Source organism: Anser cygnoides, chromosome 12 (genome assembly GCF_040182565.1).
Source record: "Anser cygnoides isolate HZ-2024a breed goose chromosome 12, Taihu_goose_T2T_genome, whole genome shotgun sequence".
Taxonomy (NCBI): Eukaryota; Metazoa; Chordata; class Aves; order Anseriformes; family Anatidae; genus Anser; species Anser cygnoides.
Genome location: NC_089884.1, coordinates 1,762,082 through 1,781,146, shown reverse-complemented (window position 1 = coordinate 1,781,146; position 19,065 = coordinate 1,762,082). Strand labels below are relative to the sequence as shown.

The 19,065-nt window shown below is 53.7% G+C and overlaps 3 protein-coding genes across 4 annotated transcripts in view; 1 reads left to right on the top strand and 2 right to left on the bottom strand.

Annotated features, from left to right (window-relative positions):
- GALNS (galactosamine (N-acetyl)-6-sulfatase) overlaps window positions 1–7,903 on the bottom strand; it is a 54,271-nt gene extending 46,368 nt beyond the window's left edge. For both annotated transcript variants that reach the window (XR_010834367.1, XM_067004204.1), the window contains exons 1-4: window positions 7,744–7,903; window positions 4,271–4,394; window positions 2,983–3,057; window positions 1,837–1,939 (exon numbers count right to left, since the gene is read on the bottom strand). Coding sequence is in view for 1 of the 2 variants with exons in the window: in XM_067004204.1 (XP_066860305.1) it covers window positions 1,837–1,939; window positions 2,983–3,057; window positions 4,271–4,394; window positions 7,744–7,833 (392 nt within the window). In the remaining variant the exon portion in view is untranslated. The remainder of the gene's footprint in view (window positions 1–1,836; window positions 1,940–2,982; window positions 3,058–4,270; window positions 4,395–7,743) is intronic.
- A 9-nt stretch (window positions 7,904–7,912) lies between these two features.
- On the top strand, window positions 7,913–10,925 carry TRAPPC2L (trafficking protein particle complex subunit 2L). Its single transcript, XM_067004206.1, has 5 exons — window positions 7,913–7,960; window positions 8,764–8,936; window positions 9,753–9,840; window positions 9,960–10,039; window positions 10,741–10,925. Exons 1-5 carry the CDS (start codon window positions 7,928–7,930, stop codon window positions 10,784–10,786), a joined length of 420 nt encoding a protein of 139 aa, XP_066860307.1. The 5' UTR covers window positions 7,913–7,927; the 3' UTR covers window positions 10,787–10,925.
- Window positions 10,926–12,183: 1,258 nt separating this feature from the next.
- Window positions 12,184–17,069, bottom strand: PABPN1L (PABPN1 like, cytoplasmic). The gene is made up of 8 exons (XM_013197600.3): window positions 16,943–17,069; window positions 16,273–16,447; window positions 16,006–16,114; window positions 15,585–15,649; window positions 15,007–15,113; window positions 14,471–14,558; window positions 14,239–14,384; window positions 12,184–14,019 (listed from the first exon to the last, which is right to left on the bottom strand). Exons 1-8 carry the CDS (start codon window positions 17,029–17,031, stop codon window positions 13,980–13,982), a joined length of 819 nt encoding a protein of 272 aa, XP_013053054.2. The 5' UTR covers window positions 17,032–17,069; the 3' UTR covers window positions 12,184–13,979.
- Window positions 17,070–19,065: the final 1,996 nt, after the last annotated feature.

The window sequence follows — 19,065 nt, the reverse complement described above, 5'->3', positions numbered from 1 at the left end:
CTGCAAATCTCCAGTACAGGACTCTCCCGTTTCCTCATTTATATACACAATACTACAAAGCTATTCCTGGCTGTTTCCACAATAACAGGGAATAAGAGAATATTTTCTAAGAAAGCCCTAAGAGAACTTACAAAGCAAAAGAAGAGAAATGAAAAAGGTATCAAGTAATTACTGAGATACAGAAGGTAGATTGTTCTCTCCCTTTTACAACACAAAAAAAATAGACGCAACAAATTCTAAAATAGTCATGGAAAATACTTGACTTGCAAACGTATAATTTAACTAGAAAACTCACTGTCACCTTGAGATGTTTTTAAAAGGGATGCTGAAAAGATACAAAATCTTCTACCGGAAAACTTTAAGATCTCTAAAAGCCCCGAAATTCTACAGGGAGGTAGGATGAGACTCCAATTTAACTATTGCACACTGCCTTTTTTTTTTTTTTTTTTTTCCTCTCCTCTTTTAAACATCTTTCTAGGAAGCAGGTGATGTTCACAACTGCCAGAGACTCCTGCTGTACGGTATCATTCCCCAGTCCTCTCCGGTACAACAGTTCTTGGGTCTGTAATGATAGCGCACTGCACATTCATATTTAGTCTGCTGCTTGCTAACAGCTGCAGGTCCTTCCAGATTTGCTGTTTTCCAAATAACTGCCTGGAACCAATCTGTATTTGCGTTGTTTATTTCTTTTCCCTGGGTGTATGAATTTGCATTTATTAGCACTGAACTGCGTCTTATTGCATTCAGCCCACTGATCCGATTCTTCATGGCCACTCTGCTGTTTGGATTCGTGGTAATAAATAATTCACTGTCTTAGGTTAGTTTGCTTTCTTTCCAATTTCAGCAGCACGGGTGAATCCAACCACAATTCAGCCTCACTCTTCTCTAACTTGTTAGCAAAACTGCTAAATAAAATGTATCCCATTACTTTCCTAAACAGTATCCCCCTGGTACTAATCCCATCTGAAGTCTCTTCATTAACAATTACGCTGTTAACCAAGCAGTACTCGTCGGGGGTCTATGTAGTTTTGAAGTTGCTATTTATACTTTTATTTATTACAGCACTGTTCCAAACTGTGAGTTAACTGTTCAGAGATCTCCAGACACCATGGGTTGCCATTACAGCCCACGAGCACATCTGAATTTCGAATGTTACAAATGAACCAGTTTTGATTCCTACACCGGTAATCCTGTCTTTGTTTGAACTGAATACCTCTCAGGCTTTTCCTTCCCAATCCTTCGCAGACATTGCAAAAGATCTGCAAAGATTTTATCGTACTCCCGTGAAAGTCAATAAAGCCAAAGGACAACGTTCAGAGAGCACTGGATCAGCCCTCTAGTTCTTTTAAAACACCCAGTAGTATCAGCTGTCCTCATTAAGTCCCTCCCTATCCACCCTGATCTTCTACAGCAGGTGAACAGACTTCAGCATAGCTCTGATATCAATCCACTACGTCCTCAAGTGTCTGCATCTCTGTTTTTGTACCATACACTCATCCTGCCAAAGACAAAAAGCACATAGGTGCTGAAGGCAAGTTCCAACAGAAAACATCCTGGCACTTCTTGATAAAGGTAAGTAGCGTGGTACATGGATGAAAGCACAAAGAGCTGCAGGCGTTGTATGTAAGCACGGATCTACGCGTGTACTTGTAATGGTAACACTCAGTTTGGAAATTGATCACAGCAGGGGGGAAGATCCACCACAAATTTCAAAAGACAGACATCTGAACTTCAAAACAGGCTTTCTCCTGCGCTTCTGGTTGTCCTGCTGCTCTTTCATGATATGTACACACACGTACTGAAATCTCAAAGCAAGAGATCTTAAAACAAGTTTACCATTTGCCAATGATCTTATTGATGTAGCCAGCTTTCTTCAGCAACTCTGGAAGCAGTAATTCAGAATCTGGGATTCCTCCTACTATATCCTGTGGTGTGTACGCTGCGTAAAACAAACAAACAAGAAGTCTTTCTGTCTCTTACAATCACTACAGCAAACAGCTCATGACCACCCATCATTAGAAGTATTATTACTGGATCAGAAATAGCAATTAGTTTGAAGTTCCAGCAATATCGCTCTTTGGAAATCTTCCCGGACCAGGAGATGAAGAGGACAAGTTGGTTCAGCAAACACATGCCTCAGGTAAAGGGAAATCTCCATCTGCTTACACACCATGACCAATAAAAAAGGGGGCTGCCATCCCAGAAGGAAGGCAAGGCCCTTGAATACAGCAGGAAGAGGGGTGAGGATCAAAAAGAAAACAAGTGCTTTAGGCATCCATTGGAGTTGCCTTTACTTCTGCAAATTTGCCTTACATTTCCTAAAATGAAGGCGTTTTTTTCCTAGGTGAAATGATTGATAAACTTGCTCAGGCTGCAAGAGCTGAAAGAAATGAGGTCTCTCACAGTCCACAGCTCTCTGGTGTGGCTTTGGAGGGTGGAGATGGCCGAGCGTGCTGGGCGATGCATGGTGTGAAGCAATATGCAGCTGCTGCCTCTTGCCCAAGCACGCACGGTCTCATGCGGCTTCTGTCACTCTGAAAAATCAACCCAGAGACTTTACGTACTGGTAATCCTTCCTGGAAGCACCACAGGGCTATAAAACTGCCCTTTCTGAAACAGGCAGAAAACCAGATGCTGAATAAAACTGTAAGCAGCTTGTTTACTCCGGGTGTTAACACACACCCCGTGTGACTTTCTTTAACCAGACACCAATTACACCGAGCAGAGGAAACACTTCTCCGCCAGCAGAAGCAAATGGATCAACCAGCCTTGTTTGTGTCTCTTCATTTGAGAAGGTTTTCTGCTTGACGAGGAGGAAGCAATAAATTTCACGCTTATTACCAGCAGTTAACTTGGTAATCTTTTTGTGCCACTCTAGAAGACCCGTAAGGGAAGATAACCGAGCCAAGCCTTTGTTCAAAGCAAAACTTTGGACAAAGCACGGAGAGAAATCAAAAGAGGAATCGGGAATGAAGCCCATACCGTTTCTGGCATGTCCATTCGTGGTGTAAAAACCATTCCTGACTGGGAGACGGCCCGTCAACAGCGCTGCCCTTGCTACAAACAACAAAAAACATTTGTTTTTATTTTTTTTTCCATGCACTCTGGTTACAGTTAGTACTATCATATTCAGGCTGAGAACAGCACAACAACTGAAGCACGTCAGTGTCCTGCCACAGCCAGCTACTAGGATCACTCACATTAGAACTCAACAACAAACACCCTTTTCAAGCGAGCCACGGAGATGGCCAGGTTCTGATACAACACCGTTAGAGTTATGCCAGGACAAACCTAACTGAAATTTGGTCCCTCTATAAAATTACCCACTGCTGAAAAGTTATTACTTACAACAGTAACTGAAGCAGCCCTCCTGTCTCAGTAATTATAAAAGGAAAACCTGGCACATGTATTTAAGAGGAAATCCTAACACAAATCGATTACATGCTTATAGCTTAGGCTAAGTTTTCAAACTTGCCTGAATGAAAGTCATGTAGTAGTGAACAAAAAGAAGCTGTCCAGCTTTGACAATAAAAATCAGATCCTGAACTCTGCAAACGTTTAAACAGATGCTGAAGTACCACTGGACTTAGGAGGACTTCAGCGTATATTAAATGCCTTTTCTGAGGAAGGACAGGCATTAGCACATTGACAAACGATTTGCTAGATGAAAACCCAAACAGAAAGCCTCTGTTCCTCATTTTCATTTCAGTTCTCGGTTGCCAATAAAGCTGGGGACACACACACACAGAGAAGGATTAAAAATAACCGTTAGTTCCCAAACTGAACTGTTTCTTTTGTCTCTTGTCCCTTCCCCAGGAATCTTGCAAGCCACGGAGGTCAAGAACAGGACACGACCTGCTGCCTTTCCTTGCACAAAAGTCTGGCCAACGTCAGTGGAATCAGACAAGCTACGTACCTTTCTGTTCAGCAACAATTTAAATACTGCTTTGTCTGTCTGTTCCAGAATGAGAAAGAACTAAAAATGCAATGACGGAGGCTAGAATACTAAACCAGAATATTTTACAAAATCCTTTAACTGCACCGATTTGATCACTAAAACGCTGCTTTGAATGAACTTAAGATGGTAGGTTTTCCAACCGAAAAGTAAATAAAAAGGAGGCAAAACAAAAGATCAAAGCACCAAAGCCCAACTCTGCCCTGAGGGTAATCGCTGCTTTGGTTGCTAGTTCACGGCAGATGCTGGCAAACACCCCAACCTCCTCAGAAGGTGGCATCCTCACACGCTAGCTTCAGCCTCAAGTTTACTTACATGGCGAACAGAGGGGGTTGGCGGTATAAAAATCCAGGAAAAGCATCCCTTCTGAAGCCATCTGGTCTAAGTTAGGAGTTTCCTTCGAAGGCTCTCCGAAAGCTCCCAAATCACCCCAACCCATCTGTAAAACAAGAACACACCAAAAGACGTAAAAAGTACTTTTACTCTTCCGTAAATGACAACGCTTCTGGGCTCACATCAAACCTTCATTTCATCCCATCATTTCTGTCTTTATAGCGCTCATCTCCCTGCTTAGCGAGCGCTTCACAAACGTCGTAAAAATGGTCTTCCCCAACCCCATGAAGCAGGGAACTATTGCAGTTCTCACTGGCAAACGAGAAACTGAGGCGCACGCAAGATAACTGACTTGCTGAAGGACATTTAAACGCTCGCAGCGGAACTGGATGAGAACCCCAACGTCTTCTCTCTCACTCCAGGCCCTGAAGACTGGCAAGGAGGAAGTTGCACACGATCTGCTCAGTGTTGTACAGCTGCAAAGTCAAATTGCTCAGTCCCTGGCCACGTGCCTTTGTCTTGGAGCACCGACCCCAGCTCTCTGTCTGCCCCATCTGCCTGCCCACCCGTTTGTACTCAGCTACGAACGCAAGGAAAAGGTCTAAAAGGGGAAAAAAAAAAAGTTTATTTTAAAAGCCAGCTCTAGAGAGAAACCTGCTGGAGGGTCGCGCATCCCTACCCAGGAGAGCCATAAAGCCACCACCGCGCCGCCTGCGCTCATCGCCGAGAACGATCGCGGGTAATAACGCAAATAAAAGCGAGTGACTTAAAACAGAAGGTTCTGGAAGGGAACGGCTTAATGAGCAATTAGGCACCACGGTTGCTAGAGATTATATCGTGCTTTAAAAGATGCAATAGCTGTCTCTAATACAGGCGTGTATCAGGTGAGCAGCTAATACCGAGGGGGTAACGTATCCGGAGCTGTAGGAAACCATCTGTCTGGTCCCAGCTGAGAGCCTCGCGTGTGCGCTGCCGCGGTGCAGTTGGGAAAAGAAAACTGTCGGAGAGCTGCAGAGCCCGATTTTGAGGTTTGAGCGAAGGGCAATTAAAAGGCGCGACCTAACGTTGGGTGTGGAATTAAACTGGGTTCCGCGGATCAGCCCTCGGTTCTCACCTCTTCGGTGTATTTACCGAGACGAAAGAAAGAAAAAAGGGAACATCGCGCTGCTCTGATCCACGCGCAGCGACGGAGTCACAGAAGTTACCGAGGGATCAAAGGAAAAAGACCACGGAGATGCACGTTTAATGAGCAGGGCACACGTCAACAGAGAGCCCACAGAAGCTCTACCAGGATCCGTGCCCCGTCACGTCCCGTGCTGCACCAACGCCCCTAGAGCGGGCTAATCGCTGTCCCACGGAGCTTTCACCTCGCCGATTACAAACGCCTGCTCAGGGGGAAACATCCCAGAGCAGAAAATTAAGATGGGCTGCCGGAGGCTCGGCTGGCCACGATAAAAGAGGGCTTACACGGCGATTATCTTGCACGGGAGCGTGGAAACGCTGAGAACAACAGCGAGGCGGCCGTGCTGAGTTGGAAGAACGGAGTCCAACAGGCGACAAGGGCTGGGCCACCCTTCCAGTCCCATACCCGACCCCGTTGGCTTCTCAAGGAGCTTTAAGGCACATGATGCACCCACCCCAAACACACCTCAACGACGAGGCAGGAACATCAGAAGAGAAGCAAAGCAGGATTTATTTAACGGTGGTTATATCTCCTCTTTAATGACTTTTTTCCCCCCTCATAGAGCAAAATTAATGGAATTTGTTTTCTTTTTGTTTCCCTCTTCAGGAGGCAAGTTTGGGTTTCTAAAACATTTCCTGAAATGCACTGGAGCTTCTTTGTCAATACGCGCAGCTGCTCCTTACTCAGTGCTGCTACAACTACATCCATCTCCAGTATTACACAATTATTTTTGTAGGCTGCAAGGCCAATCCTTGACTTAATTGCTCAGTCATTAGGAATGGGCTGACGAGGTGACCAGGCTTCTAGATAAGGTGCATAGGTGGGCAAGCAACAGCCCCAAAAGACTTCAATGCAGGCTTGACTTTATAGATCTGAGAAGTCTCATTTGTTTTCCTCAGGACACCCACAAACGAGGAATAAAACGTCCCCTGAACATCACCTGGGGTGGCTCTGCCCTGCAGGAGGGGCAGGGCCTTCAAGGCATCGCTGCTTTTCGCATAAGACTTGAGAAGGAGAGCAACTGAGCGTGACAGATCCCTCAGTAACTACTTAAAATCTCTACGAAATGCTCCGCTTATTCCACTCAAACCTTTCCGTATCACGCCACCAACCCACGAGCGGGGCCTGAATCACGGCGCCTCAGCCCCGTGGCCATGACTCACGACGCAGAGCCTGCCCGCCTGCTGGCCCCAACACCGGCCAAGGGACCGGGGACTGGACACGGCGGTGCTGAGACCCCCTACGAGGGACCTGGCGTGAATCTGCAAACAGCTCGACGGAGCCAGGATAGGGCACGGCAGGAGCGAGAGCGCGCTGTGGGGGAGGCCCTCCCAACCCAAACCGCCCTGTGTGCCCAGGAATCCCAAAACCATTAGGGCTGGAACCACCCCCCCAAGCTCACCCGGTCCAACCACCCCCTACCCCCACCGTCACCACTGAGCCACGTCCCCAGGCACCACATCCAACCCCTCCTCGAACACCCCCAGGGACGGTGACCCCACCACCTCCCTGGGCACCCCGTCCCGACGCCTGACCGCTCTTTCTGAGCAGAAACGTCCCCAAATTTCCAACCTGACCCTCCCCTGGCACACCTTGAGGCCCTTCCCTCAGGCCCTATAGCTGCAGGATATTGGGACCGGGGCTGCCAGACTCCTACTCCAGGCAGCAGCACCCCGGCCCCACAACGATTCCTTGGTCCCACAGAACCCCCCCTTCAGCCCCACAGAGACCCCCCCCCCCCGGCACCATTTACACCCCCCTGACCCCACAGAGACCCCCCCCGGCCCCATATACCCCCCACCTCGAGGCCCCACAGAGACTCCCCCCTGGCCCTATATACTCCCCCCTGGCCCTATATACACCCGCCTAGCCCCATAGACCCCCTCCCCGGCCCCATATATACGCCCCCGGCCCCACAACGACATCCTCGACCCCATATATCCCCCCCCAGCCGCATATACCCCTCAATGACCCCCCCCGGCCCCATACAACCCCTCCCCCGGCCCCACAACAACATCCTCGGCCCCATATACCCCTCCCCGGCCCCATATACCCCCCAATGACCTTCCCCCCGGCCCCATAGCCCCCCCACACCCCCCCCCAACGACACCCCCGGCCCCACAACCACCCCCTTGGGGGCAGGCACCGACCCCCCCCCCCCGCCCCACAACGGCCTCCAGGCGGCTGCCACCGCCCCCCCCCACCCCCCCCCACCCCCCATGTCCCCTCCCACACCCCCACGTCCCCCCTCAAGCCCCCCCGGCCCCCTCACGTCGTCCATGAGCAGCAGCAGCACGTTGGGGGGCGCGGCGCGGCCCAGGGCCCACCACAGGCACAGCGGCGCCAGCACCGCCCTCGCCATGGCAACGGCGCCCGCCTCACGTGACCGCCGCCGCCGCCGCCTTCCCTCCCGCTCCGCTCCCCCCCGGTCACGTGACGCGGGGGGGCGGGCCAAGATGGCGGTGTGCGTCGCCGTGATCGCCAAGGAGGTGGGGGCGGGCCTGAGGGGCTCAGGGTGGGGCTGTAGGGCCTGAGGGGGGCTGTGGGGCCTGAGGGGGGCAGGGGGGGGCTGGGGGAGGCTGTGGGGCTCAAGGTGGGGCTGAGGAACCCGAGCAGGGCTGAGGGGCCGTGGGGCCCAGGGTGGAGCTGTGGGGCCGGGTGGGTCTATAGGGCCTCAGAGGGGCTAGGGGCCCCAGGGTGGTGCTGTGGGGCCAGGTAGGGCTATGGGGCCTGAGAGGGGCTGTGGGGCTCAAGGTGAGGCTATAGCGCCTCAGAGGGGCTGTGGGGCCTGAGGGACTCAAGGTGGGGCTATAGGGCCTCAGAGGGGCTGTGGGGGGCCTGAGAGGGGCTGTGGAACCCGAGCAGGGGTGAGGGGAGAGGGGCCATGGGGCACAGGGTAGTGCTGTGGAACCATGGGGCCTCAGAGGGGCTGTGGGGCCAGGTGGGATTATAGGGCCTCAGAGGGGCTGGGGGGCACAGGGTGGTGCTGTGGGGCCAGGTGGGGCTATGGGGCCTAAGCAGGGGTGAGGGGAGAGGGGCTGGGGGACTCAGGGTGGTGCTATGGGGCCAGGTGGGACTATAGGACCTGAGCAGGGGTGAGAAGGGGCTGTGGTTGTGGGGCCAGGTGGGCCTGTGGGGTCTGAGAGGGGATGTGGGATAGTGGGGCTACGGGGCCTGAGAGAGGCTGTGGGTCCAGGTCCTGCTGTGGAGCCTGAGAGGGGCAGTGGGGCCTGAGAGGGTCACCAGAACAGAGCAGCCTGCCCTCACAAGCATAATTTGTCATCCTCCCCAGAACTACCCCCTCTACATCCGGAGCATTCCGACAGAAAACGAGCTGAAGTTCCACTACACGGTGCACACGTCCCTCGATGTCGTGGATGAGAAGATCTCTGCGATGGGCAAGGCTCTGGTCGATCAGAGGGAGCTGTACCTGGGGCTCCTCTACCCCACCGAAGACTACAAAGTGTATCTTTCAAATGCGATCTGATCTTTCTAACGCCCGCATGGCACAGTCTCCCTGCAACCATGCCGTCACACCACATGCTGGCATTCACCTAGACCCCTTCCTGGACCACAGGGAAACCTCTCCTGCTGTTTGGTGCCGCGTTAAAGGCGGCAGCAGAAGGTTCACAGCCTTGTTCGCAGACACGTCAAGGGTTGGGTTGGGTGCCTTGTTCAGTTCGGCAGCTGCTGTTTGTTCCCTGACAGGGCGTTTGGCCTACATCAGGCAGAGCCATTTCACAAACATGGTGATCCACAGCCCAGGGTCACAGCTGTCCCAGCATTTTTGTCACAAAGTTGACCTTTTGAGCATTTTTTGGCTTTTTCTCTGCATGCCTTGGAGGTTACCTGCTCTAACAGACCTGATTTGTGGGTTAACTTTTAGGGTCGCAGATCATTCTGATATTAGAGGATCTCCAGGCCTCTGACTGCGACCTCCTGAATGAGAATAGGTAAGGTGGCCAGGTCATTGAAACTGTTCTTCAGAAGAGAGAAACCCTCACCAAAACAGCTAACGTGAGGCTGTTTGCAAAATGCAAGGCGTGTTACCGGCCAGCAGAGGAGCAAACAGGATCAGGAGTTACCAAAGGGGACAGAAGTCAGGTGGAGAGGGAGCAATCCGGTGCCTTGCTTACCTCACCTGGGCCTGGCTCTGTGCTGGGTGCAGTAAGAGCAAGGTATTTCCTCTCCTCTCAGCTTTTTTGAGTGTATTCCAGCCTCGTATTGGTTGCTTTGCCAGCCTGTGGTGTGTCAGGAGCACATTCCTTAACAGCTGCACAGATACGGCTACGTGACAAATTCAAAGGTGAAGTTTGTTATGGTGGTGGATTCTTCAAACACAGCACTTCGAGACAATGAGATCCGCAGCGTAAGTGCAGGAAATCTGAGCACAACTTGCCACATCAGTGTTTTTGCTACTTCCGCTTATTCATAAAGTGCTGAGAACCAAAAAAAAAAAAAATTAATTAAACTACAATCCCTTTTCAGATGTTCCGAAAGCTGCACAATTCATACACAGACATAATGTGCAACCCTTTTTACAACCCAGGGGACCGTATCCATTCCAGGTAAGCGTGGGATGACCGCGCTGAGCTTTCTCATCTCTCTGGGACTTGCAGTGCCCCTGTGATGTAACAGGACCAAGAACATAACCCCCATGGTGGAGCAGTTCAGATGTGCATGCTCTAACTGCTCAGATGGAGAACAGCTGTGTTGTCTTTGGGTCATTACTGCATGATAGGAAACTCTGATGGTCCCCTGAGAAGTCACATTGAGCTGTCTCACTCCCACCTCAGAACTGGTGTTAAACGCATTGGCTGGAGAAAATGGTGTCACTGGGGGCAGAAAGTTACCTGATGAGCTGGAACCTTGATAACTAGAGGGGGTTAAACAGGGTGACTGCAGTTGGCCAGGGTTTGTCCTGGAGTAACAACAGCTGGGATCCTCAACATGCTTAACTCCTGTGTGAGGGCCAGTGCTCCCCATTGCTAAACTGAAATCTCACAGGGAATTTTAATAATGCTGGGAGTCTGTATTGCCTAGGCAAGAAAACTGCTTTTACACTTTGCCAGGATAAGCCCTGCCCTTACTTTAGTTTAATTAATTATCCACTTAACATGCTATAGTTAAAGAGTGAAACTGTGTATTCAGCCTGGGGAAAGCCAGCTCATTAACCAGTAAGAGGCATTGTTAGCTGCTGGCATTGTTAGGAGAGCTGGTGTGCAGGACTAGCTGCTTCCTTTAATGCTGCGTTCATTTCCTTCTCCAGGGCTTTTGATAACATGGTGAACTCCATGATGATGCAGGTGTGCTGAGGCTCTGCCCATTCTCATCCAAGTGTTGAGAACATTCCCTGTGTACAGGAACGCGCCCTACGAAGTGATGTATATATTGTCTTCATTCTGTGTAATAATTTTAAATCTATTCTGTGTAAAATAAACTCGCCACCTGCAAGCTCTGCGTGCATTTCTGCTCCAGCAAACCAAAGTACAGCACAGAAGTCCTTGTTCACCTTCTTGTGCCTTCAGGTACCATGCAGTAGCCAGCTCTTCCTTCAGGAAGGTCAGCAGCATCAGATGAGGCTCGTTCCCTACAGAAATGTACACAGCTGTGCTCCTCTAACTCAGATGTTTCTGTAGAAATTGGGCTTTGTAGGAAAACAGCAGTTCCTGCTGTGCTTGTGATGAGAGCAAGCACAGCTGCGCAAGAGACAGCTAAGAGATTATTATTAGGGTCAGCCTAGATTTCAGTCAGCTGAGAGGCACAGATAGTGACACTGCTCCTCAGAAGTACCAGTGCTTCAGAGCACTTCTCTAATGCAGAAGGAGCCCAGCAGCCCTTTTGCTGTTTGCCAGCCCCCTTTGCTGCTGCTCAGGACTGTTCAGTTCTGTCAGGAACAGTCGAAGCTATGCTTATTTTCAAAACATGGTCTCCTTGTCCTGTTTTTCCTCAGCTGGGAACACTCAGATCTGCATGTACTTACTTCAGTAGTTCTTGGAAAGAGAAAGCTGCGCAGATCAGCCGAAGGCTCCAGGTCTCTTTACAATCAGCCACTGCTTACACACTGGAGAAGGATCTGGCAGACAGACAAACAGCTGCTCTCGCAGCACCACCTTGCACCTGGTGGAGTCCTGCACTGATCTCACCTTCCTGGGGAGGATCTGTGGGTGACTCAGATTTGCCAGCATTTGCTCTCATCACTCCCTAAAACAGGCCTGGCACACTTAGCAGTAATTCTGGTCCAGGTCAGGGAGCACAGGTAGTGCAGCTGGGATAAACCCACACCAAGACATCAGGACTGCAGATGCCTTGCTCATCCCAAACTCATCTGTTAACATCTCCTCCCCCTGCAGCCCTGTTCTAATTAAAGACTACCAAATCAATAGCAGGTATTTATATTTTTAAAAATAGACTAGGAAGTCATCCCAGCTTCTTAATCACTTGTATGGTGCGCTCAGTGAGGCTGTGCAGCTACAGCAAGTTTGACAGAGCTGCCCAACAGGGCAAGTTTTCTGCCAGGTTATCTGCAAACCCCAGCAGCCCCCAGCACACACTCCTGGTCAGAAGCAGAGCAACCTAGGCTGCTCCACCAGCAGCACACAGCAGTCTGCTCTGAGCACCTAATCAATTAAAAAAATAGTTACACAGCTCCAAAGGACACAAGAACCTGGAAAAAGCCAGGTCAGTACAGCGTGTCAGCTCCCAGCCAGCCTCTCACCACAGATCAAGTTCACACAGAAAGATCATTTATTTTAAAAATAAGTGACATTTACAATACTTCCTCAAACAAAAATACGTTTAATCAACAACAACCTGTCAAATGATGGGAGATGGAAGTGTTTGAGCCCCTCCCACCATCTAAACAAGGCACAGCTGCATGCTGTTATTCCGAAACAATTTCACATAAAAGTCTTCACTCTTTTCACTCAGAAGTACACCCCAAAGTAATTTTTATTAAAAATTAAATCTCAGTAATTTACAAACCTACTAATGGAAAGTCTAAAGCCCTGGAGAAAAAGCCAGTTTGGTAGTCTGAGCCCAAGAGTAGCTCGGATTGAGAAACTAAGGCCAGCCTCGGCAGCACAGCCCGCACTGGGCAGAGGGCAAAATCAACTTAAGAGTTAAGGCCCCGAGCTTTAAAAAAAATCCTGAGGTCCTAAGGAAAAAGAAAAGCAGTGGGATTTTAGTCTGGCAGTGCCCTCTGAGCTGTGAAAAGCTGCTTTAGGAGTCAGTTGCATCTGGGTTAGGGGAATCCTAACCAAGGATCCTGAAAGATTAGCGTGAGAATTACATAATAAAACCCATTTCAACGCAGAACTTCACACGATAATGCTGTTTGCTGGAGTCCCAGCCTGGCTCTTTTAACAAAGTTTTGCCTTTAAAAACGAACAGATTCAGAGCTCATAAACAGCAGGAAGGGCAAGTGCCAGGCAGCGCTGACCCTCGAGTTCAGGTGAGCTCACACCCACCCCAAACAGGGAGCAGGAACCATGCCAGGAATAAAGAGGAAGATCAGACCAAATTTGCAAAAACAGACTATTTTGAAATGCTGCTACTGCTAGAAATGAACCAAAAGGATGCATTAGCAGCACACTTCGATCCCTGTGGCTTTGGAATAAAAGCAGGAGGGGGAAGGTTTGTTCGGTTTTTGACACCCAGGCCTTGTTTAACCAAGAGAGATAGAGGCTTCCCGGCAAACAGCAAGGGATGCCTTCTCCCTGCCCTGGTTCTTAGATGTGGAGTAACTAGCAAGTTAAAAAACTAGACCCCAAAATGCATCACTAGGCTTGATCTTCCTCCCAAGAGTACGGTCAGAAATCCACAATGCTGAGTCTTTCCAGCTACAGAAAAGCTCCCCGGCAGTCACACCTAGAGCTGCATCCCTAGGCTCTCCCCGCTGATTCAGAGACGATGAGAGTCTTTGGAAAGGTCTTTAGGATTTTCTTACGGGCAAGAGAAACCAGGACCCGGCTGCTGTAGAGATAGCCACTAAGGAAGTGCCAGAGAGGAAAGCTTCGTGCGGTGGACGATCTGAAAGCGCCCAGAGCAGGGTTCTCCAGGGGCCGAGCAGGACAGGACTCCCCCCACCGCAGGGTGAACAGCATTCATGCACCTAGAACCCAAACAAGGCTTACAAACCCCCCAACACAGCTCTGTTCCCATAGGATGAGGATGAAAGGGAGGACTGGGAAAGCACTTCCCATCCCAGAGCACGCTGTTCCCTGGAATGAGACTGTTCCCCACACAAACCCCATCCCCAAACCCCTCCTGGGATGCCAGCAGGGATCCAGCCGAAGCGTGGACAGAGCAGATCCAGTCTTCCCCCTGGCAGCCCAGCTCCAGCTGCACAGCACACAGCTGCCTCGCCAGTAATCCTCACAGCCAGGCAGATGGCTTTTTTAAATTAATCTTTTTTTTTTGGCTCGGGTAGGCACATTTAAGTCTCTCCAATCCCATCTCTTCGTTCCAGTCCCATTGGCATCTTCCAGGGCAGTGCAGTCCTCCTTTCTAGTACGGAAAATACCAAGGCTGCAGCCTTGCCCGACCCCTAGACAGGAACAAAACAGCCTCCTGGAGCACCGGGGCATCGCTCAGCCCGAGGTGCCAGCGGTCAGGTGCTGCCAAAAGTCACGTCTACCTGCTGACAGCCCCCCCAAACCAGAGACTCACCATTCAGCCCCGGCTAACCTCGACCAAACCCAGGTACCCCTGGGGCCAGAGCCCTTCTCCATCCTCCCACATGCACCGGGACACCCGCCAGCCTCACCTGTACGTCCTCCCTCGCAGCCTCGCCTGCTGCCCCCCGTAGTAGCCCCCGCGCTGGGCGAGCCCTCCCCGGGCTTGGAAGCGGCCCCGGTGGCCCCCGCGGTCGGTGCTGCTGATGCCCGGCATGTTGGTCCTCTTGGGCAGCACCTGGAAGGCAGCGGGGGCTCAGCACAAGCCCCAGGCAGCGGGGCTGGGACAGACAGACATCCCCGGGGGCCTCATCCTGCTCCTACCTTGATGACTCTGCCTCTGAACAAGCTCTCGTCCAGCTCCACGGCGGCTTTCACGGAGCTCTTCTCTTCGAACTCAATGTAGGCGTACCTGCAAGGGGAAGGGGTGAGCAGAGCCCCGGGGACATCGTGCTGCCCGGCACGGGGCAGGGGCTCTGCCCGGGGACAGCAGCGTCCTTCCTGAGGGCACACCAAGCCCCCCAGGACTCATGGGGGGGAAGAATAAATCCCTGCCTTCTTTGCACACACAGCCCAGGCTCTGCTTTTTTTTTTTAGAAGCAGGTGGCAGCTCTGCTCCTGCAGCACCTACGATGCTGTAGGGCTGATGCCAAGCCCCCAGGCTGAATTCCCCTTCACCACCAACCCACAGCACCAACCCGTTCCTTGCACTGGACATTTCCAGTCAAGCTTCAGCCAAATCCCAGAGCCACTGGCTTCGGAGGAGACGTCCTCCACCACGACCAGCAGCGATGCTGCGGAGCAGCCAGGCTGAGACCCACCACGGCCTCAGTCCCCAGCACCCTGCAGCCAGCACTGACCCTTTGGGGTGCCCCGAGAACTTGTCACAGAGGATGGTGACGCGGTTGATCTGCCCGCAGCTGTTGAAGTGAGACTCCAGCTCCTCCGCCGTGCCCCCGTAGTCCACCTGCAACCACAGTCCCCATGGGCACCTCCACAGCTCCCAGGTCTCTCTGCTCACCATCACGCCTCGGCTGGCCAGCAAGGGGCCACACGCTGTGCCACCACAGCCTCACCATCTCCTGAGGTTTAGGAGACCCTTCCACCTGAATCCCCCAGCCCAGAACCCCCAAATCCAAGGGACAGCCCTGCTTTGAGGGAACAAGGAACACTGCATAATGCACAGCTTCCAGCAGGGTGTTTGGGGTGTCTGATGCTTGCAGCACGTTACCTGCAAGTGGCTGAGGATCACAGGCAGGTGCTGAGCTGTGAGCCTCAAGCCACATTCCCAGTGTGGGCTGGGCAGAAGCAAAGCATCCAGTTTGGGACCAGCCTCTATAGCAGGGAGGTGGGACAGGTCCCCGGGGTAGGGAGCACAGCAAACCCCCACCGGGCAGGGAGCAGGGAGGTGGGCTCTGCCCCAGGGCCTCCCACTTACATTGCCCACGTAGATGGAGCGCTGGTCGACCTCCATCTTCTCCTCTGTTGTCTTTGGGAAGAGACCTGCAGAAACGAGGGCTGCTGTCACACTGGATGGAGCCACAGCAGAGGGACCAGCTGGCGGGGGCTCCCGGCACAGCTGGCACCAAGCTGGTGCACGGCCACACTGCCAGCTCCACAGTCCCATCACATACTCCCAAACCCCAGCACTTCAGCCTCCTCCATCCCCTTGCCCCATCTCTCCACACAAAGAGAATGACACAGGGTGACTGCTTTACAGGGCCTTGGTACTAAACTCAATTACTTAATTGACTTAAGTTTAATTAATTTAGTGCATCGCAGCTGGCAAAGGTAGGAGGTATGAGTGGGTATGACCTGTATCAGCCCCATGCCAGCCTGGGACCAGGGACAGCCCGTACCTGCCTCCGAGCTCATGATGAGGCGGCTCTCAGCTTCCAGCTGCAGCGCCTTCAGCCTCTCGTCCTCTTTCTCCATCTCCCGCACTCGGGCTTTGATGGCCTCCAGCTCCTGAAACCCAAAGCATGACTTGTGTGAGCAGCACACGGCATGGGGACACCCCTGGCCCATGGTGATGCAGCACTGCACTTGAACATTGAGTTGTAGAAAGTTTCCTCTTTCCTTATGGAAAGGGGGAAAACTGATTCCACATTTAGCCCAATGCTCACCGGGTCCTGCACACCCAACTCCTCCGCGCTGTCCCCCTCCAGGTGGCTCAGGTCTGAGTCCTCATCCACAGCCTTGTGCGGAGCTGCCATCTCCGCCACGTCCCAGGACGCCTCCACTGCTGCCAGGGATGGCGGGTCCTGCCACCAGATCCGAGAAGTGTCCAGGAACAGAGGACTGGGCAGGAACAGAGGTAAAAAGTAATTCAACAGGCAGCACGTAACACAGAACCAAACGCAGAATGCCAGCCCCACAAAGGCTTTAAGGCTGCTTCCAGGAGAATGAGTAACCACCTCCAGAGCTCCTGATGCTGCAGGCAGGCTTGCAGCAAAACCCCCGAGCTGCAGCAGGGAGAGCTACTGAGAGGTCTCCAGATCCCAGAGTCACTGCCCAGCTCAGTGAACCGCAGAGGGGACCTGGGAGCAGCTTCCCATGGGCAAAATGAAGTGCCAAACACCCCAACCTCATTGAGGAAAGGGAAGAGGAAGGAGGACCTGCCCTACAAGCAGCACTCCCAGGCTGCACAGAGGGGAGGGAAAACCCACAGCCATCCAGACCCCAATTCGATTGTGCTTTGGGCACATCCAGGGACAAGCCTCCCACAACCCGGGCAGCCCCACGGCAGCCCCACGGCAGCCCCACGGCAGCCCCACGGCAGCCCCGGCCCCTTACCTGGCCCTGCCCGCGAACATGCTGCGCGCCCTCGTGCCGCGCCCCGCCGCCATGTGCGCCTTTCCCGCCGGCGCGCTACTTTCACACATCAGCAGCCAATCGCGGGCCGCGCCCCGCCGCCGGGCCCCGCCCCCGGAAGGGAGGGAGGGGGCGGCCGCGCCCCGCTGGGACCCCGAGGCCGCCGGTTCGAGTCCCGCGGGCGGCCGCGGCCACGCGGGGTGCAGCGGGGCGAGGCGGGGCCCACACGCGTGGCGCCCCCCCGGGTGTGGGGCACCCCCCCCGGGTGTGGGGACACCCCCCGGTGTGGGGACACCCCCCGGCCCTTCTTGTCTGATGACCCCGCAGGGGACCAGGCACAGCTCCGCCTGGCTGCCCCAGGCTGCAGGGCGCAGCCCCTGCAGAATTAGGGGGAGGCCCCCCCGGGACCCCCCTTCCCAGGGCTGGCTGGGGGCCACTGCATGACCCCGGGGTCCAAAGTGGCCTCTCCCCAGCTTGGGACAGGGGTAGCAGGTTGCTGCTGGCGGGGGGAGGGGGGGGGGGGCACCCAGCGCAAGCCCATGCTACGGAGACCCGGGGTTGATATTAAATCGTCTTTATTACACAGATACAGAGTTAAGAACAGACATAACCTGAATCATAAAGTTTACATCTTTCACAGGTCAAACATACAGTACACTTAGAGAAAGCGGGAAACAGCAAGGGGGGGGGGGGACAGCATGCCGAAGGAAAGTCCTGCCGCGTCATCTCTCCGTGCTGGCCCTGCAAACCCAGGCGGCAGAGCGGGGCGGGCGCCCCCGAGCCCACCCGGCCCTTACTGGGGGCTCTGCTCCCCAGCCCCCAGCCCCTGGGACCCCCACACCCCGGTGTCCCCGTCCCCGGGGCTGGCAGGGAGCCGCGGGCAGGGCTGGGGAACCGGTGCTGCCCGCGCAGCCGTGAGCAGGGGGGACGGGGGGCACGACGCCTCCCTCCCGGTGCTGTGCCTTTTGGTGGCGTCGGGGGAGACCCCAGGGGCTGCCGGGCGCTTGTGGGCGGCCCTGCCACTGCAAGCACCCTGCACGGCACCCGGGACCTGCTCCGGGAGCGAGGCGACGCCGTGTCCCCAGCCCCAAACCCACCCGGGCGCGGGGACCCCCGAGGAGCTGGGGATGCCCCGGAGGAGGTGGGCGAGGGGCGGCTGCGGCAGGCGGTGCCAGGGGTCTCCGGGGCTGCCCGGGGAGGTTTGGGGTCCCCAGAGCCTTGCCGGGAGGCAGCACTTTGGTTTCGGCTGGGGTTTCCGTTTGAGAACGCCCGGGGACCGCAAACAAGCTGTCCCCCCATGTGAACACCGTTCCCCTGCTCCAACCAGGGCAGGGGGAAGGAAACCCAAGACGGGCGCTGCGGGTGGCCACGGGGACCTGATCCGGCACAGGGCTGTGCCACCCCGGCCCCCCGTGTCCCCGAGCCGCCCCGCAGCACCCGGGGTGTTCCCAAGCCCCGCGGCTGTACCAGGACCACGCGGCACGTCCCTCTGCCAGCACCCGGTGCCACAAAGCCACCAAGAAACAAAGCTTGGGCATCGCGCGGGGCACGCACGCCCCAGCCCCACGCACGTCCCAGCACCGGTGCGGGGCAAAAAAAAAAAAACCATGGAAGCACCCGGCCAGAGCCTCCCCGGCCGCCACCACGGCCGCTGTCCTCCCCGCATCGCTATTTTTTGGAAATATTACACGTTAAAGCTGTCGTTCTGGTTTGGACGTCTGCTAGCGCCACACCGCCCGTCCCCTCCCTCCCTCGGCTTTTGGTTTCAATGCAAGGTTCTTTAGGGTATTTTTATTATTTAAAAAAAAACCAAAAAAACAAAAAAACAACACAAAGGAAAACAGAAAAAAATAAAATAAAAGCAAAACAGAAAGGAGTGGAAACGAGAGCAGACTCTGTGTAAATGCTCTCGTCTGCGGTTTCCCGGCGAGGCGGAGGTAGAGAGGCAGGGCCCCGGTGCGGGGGGGACAGGGGGCACGCGGGGACGCGCGGCGGGGAGGGGACGGACACCCAGGGCAGCAGGCGGCCCCGCAGCAGGAGCATCTGCAAAACTCTTATATATTACCTCTTCTCAGGAAACGTAAGAAAAATAGACAATATTACAT

Coding starts and splice junctions, on each gene's coding strand:
- TRAPPC2L (XM_067004206.1), top strand. CDS start 7,928: ATGGCGGTGTGCGTCGCCGTGATCGCCAAGGAG. Junction 8,937..9,752: donor CCCACCGAAGACTACAAAGT/GTATCTTTCAAA, acceptor ACAGCTGCACAG/ATACGGCTACGTGACAAATT. Junction 9,841..9,959: donor GAGACAATGAGATCCGCAGC/GTAAGTGCAGGA, acceptor ATCCCTTTTCAG/ATGTTCCGAAAGCTGCACAA.
- PABPN1L (XM_013197600.3), bottom strand. CDS start 17,031: ATGTGTGAAAGTAGCGCGCCGGCGGGAAAGGCGCACATGGCGGCGGGG. Junction 15,650..16,005: donor CATCATGAGCTCGGAGGCAG/GTACGGGCTGTC, acceptor TCGTTTCTGCAG/GTCTCTTCCCAAAGACAACA. Junction 14,020..14,238: donor CTGCGAGGGAGGACGTACAG/GTGAGGCTGGCG, acceptor GTTCCTGTCTAG/GGGTCGGGCAAGGCTGCAGC.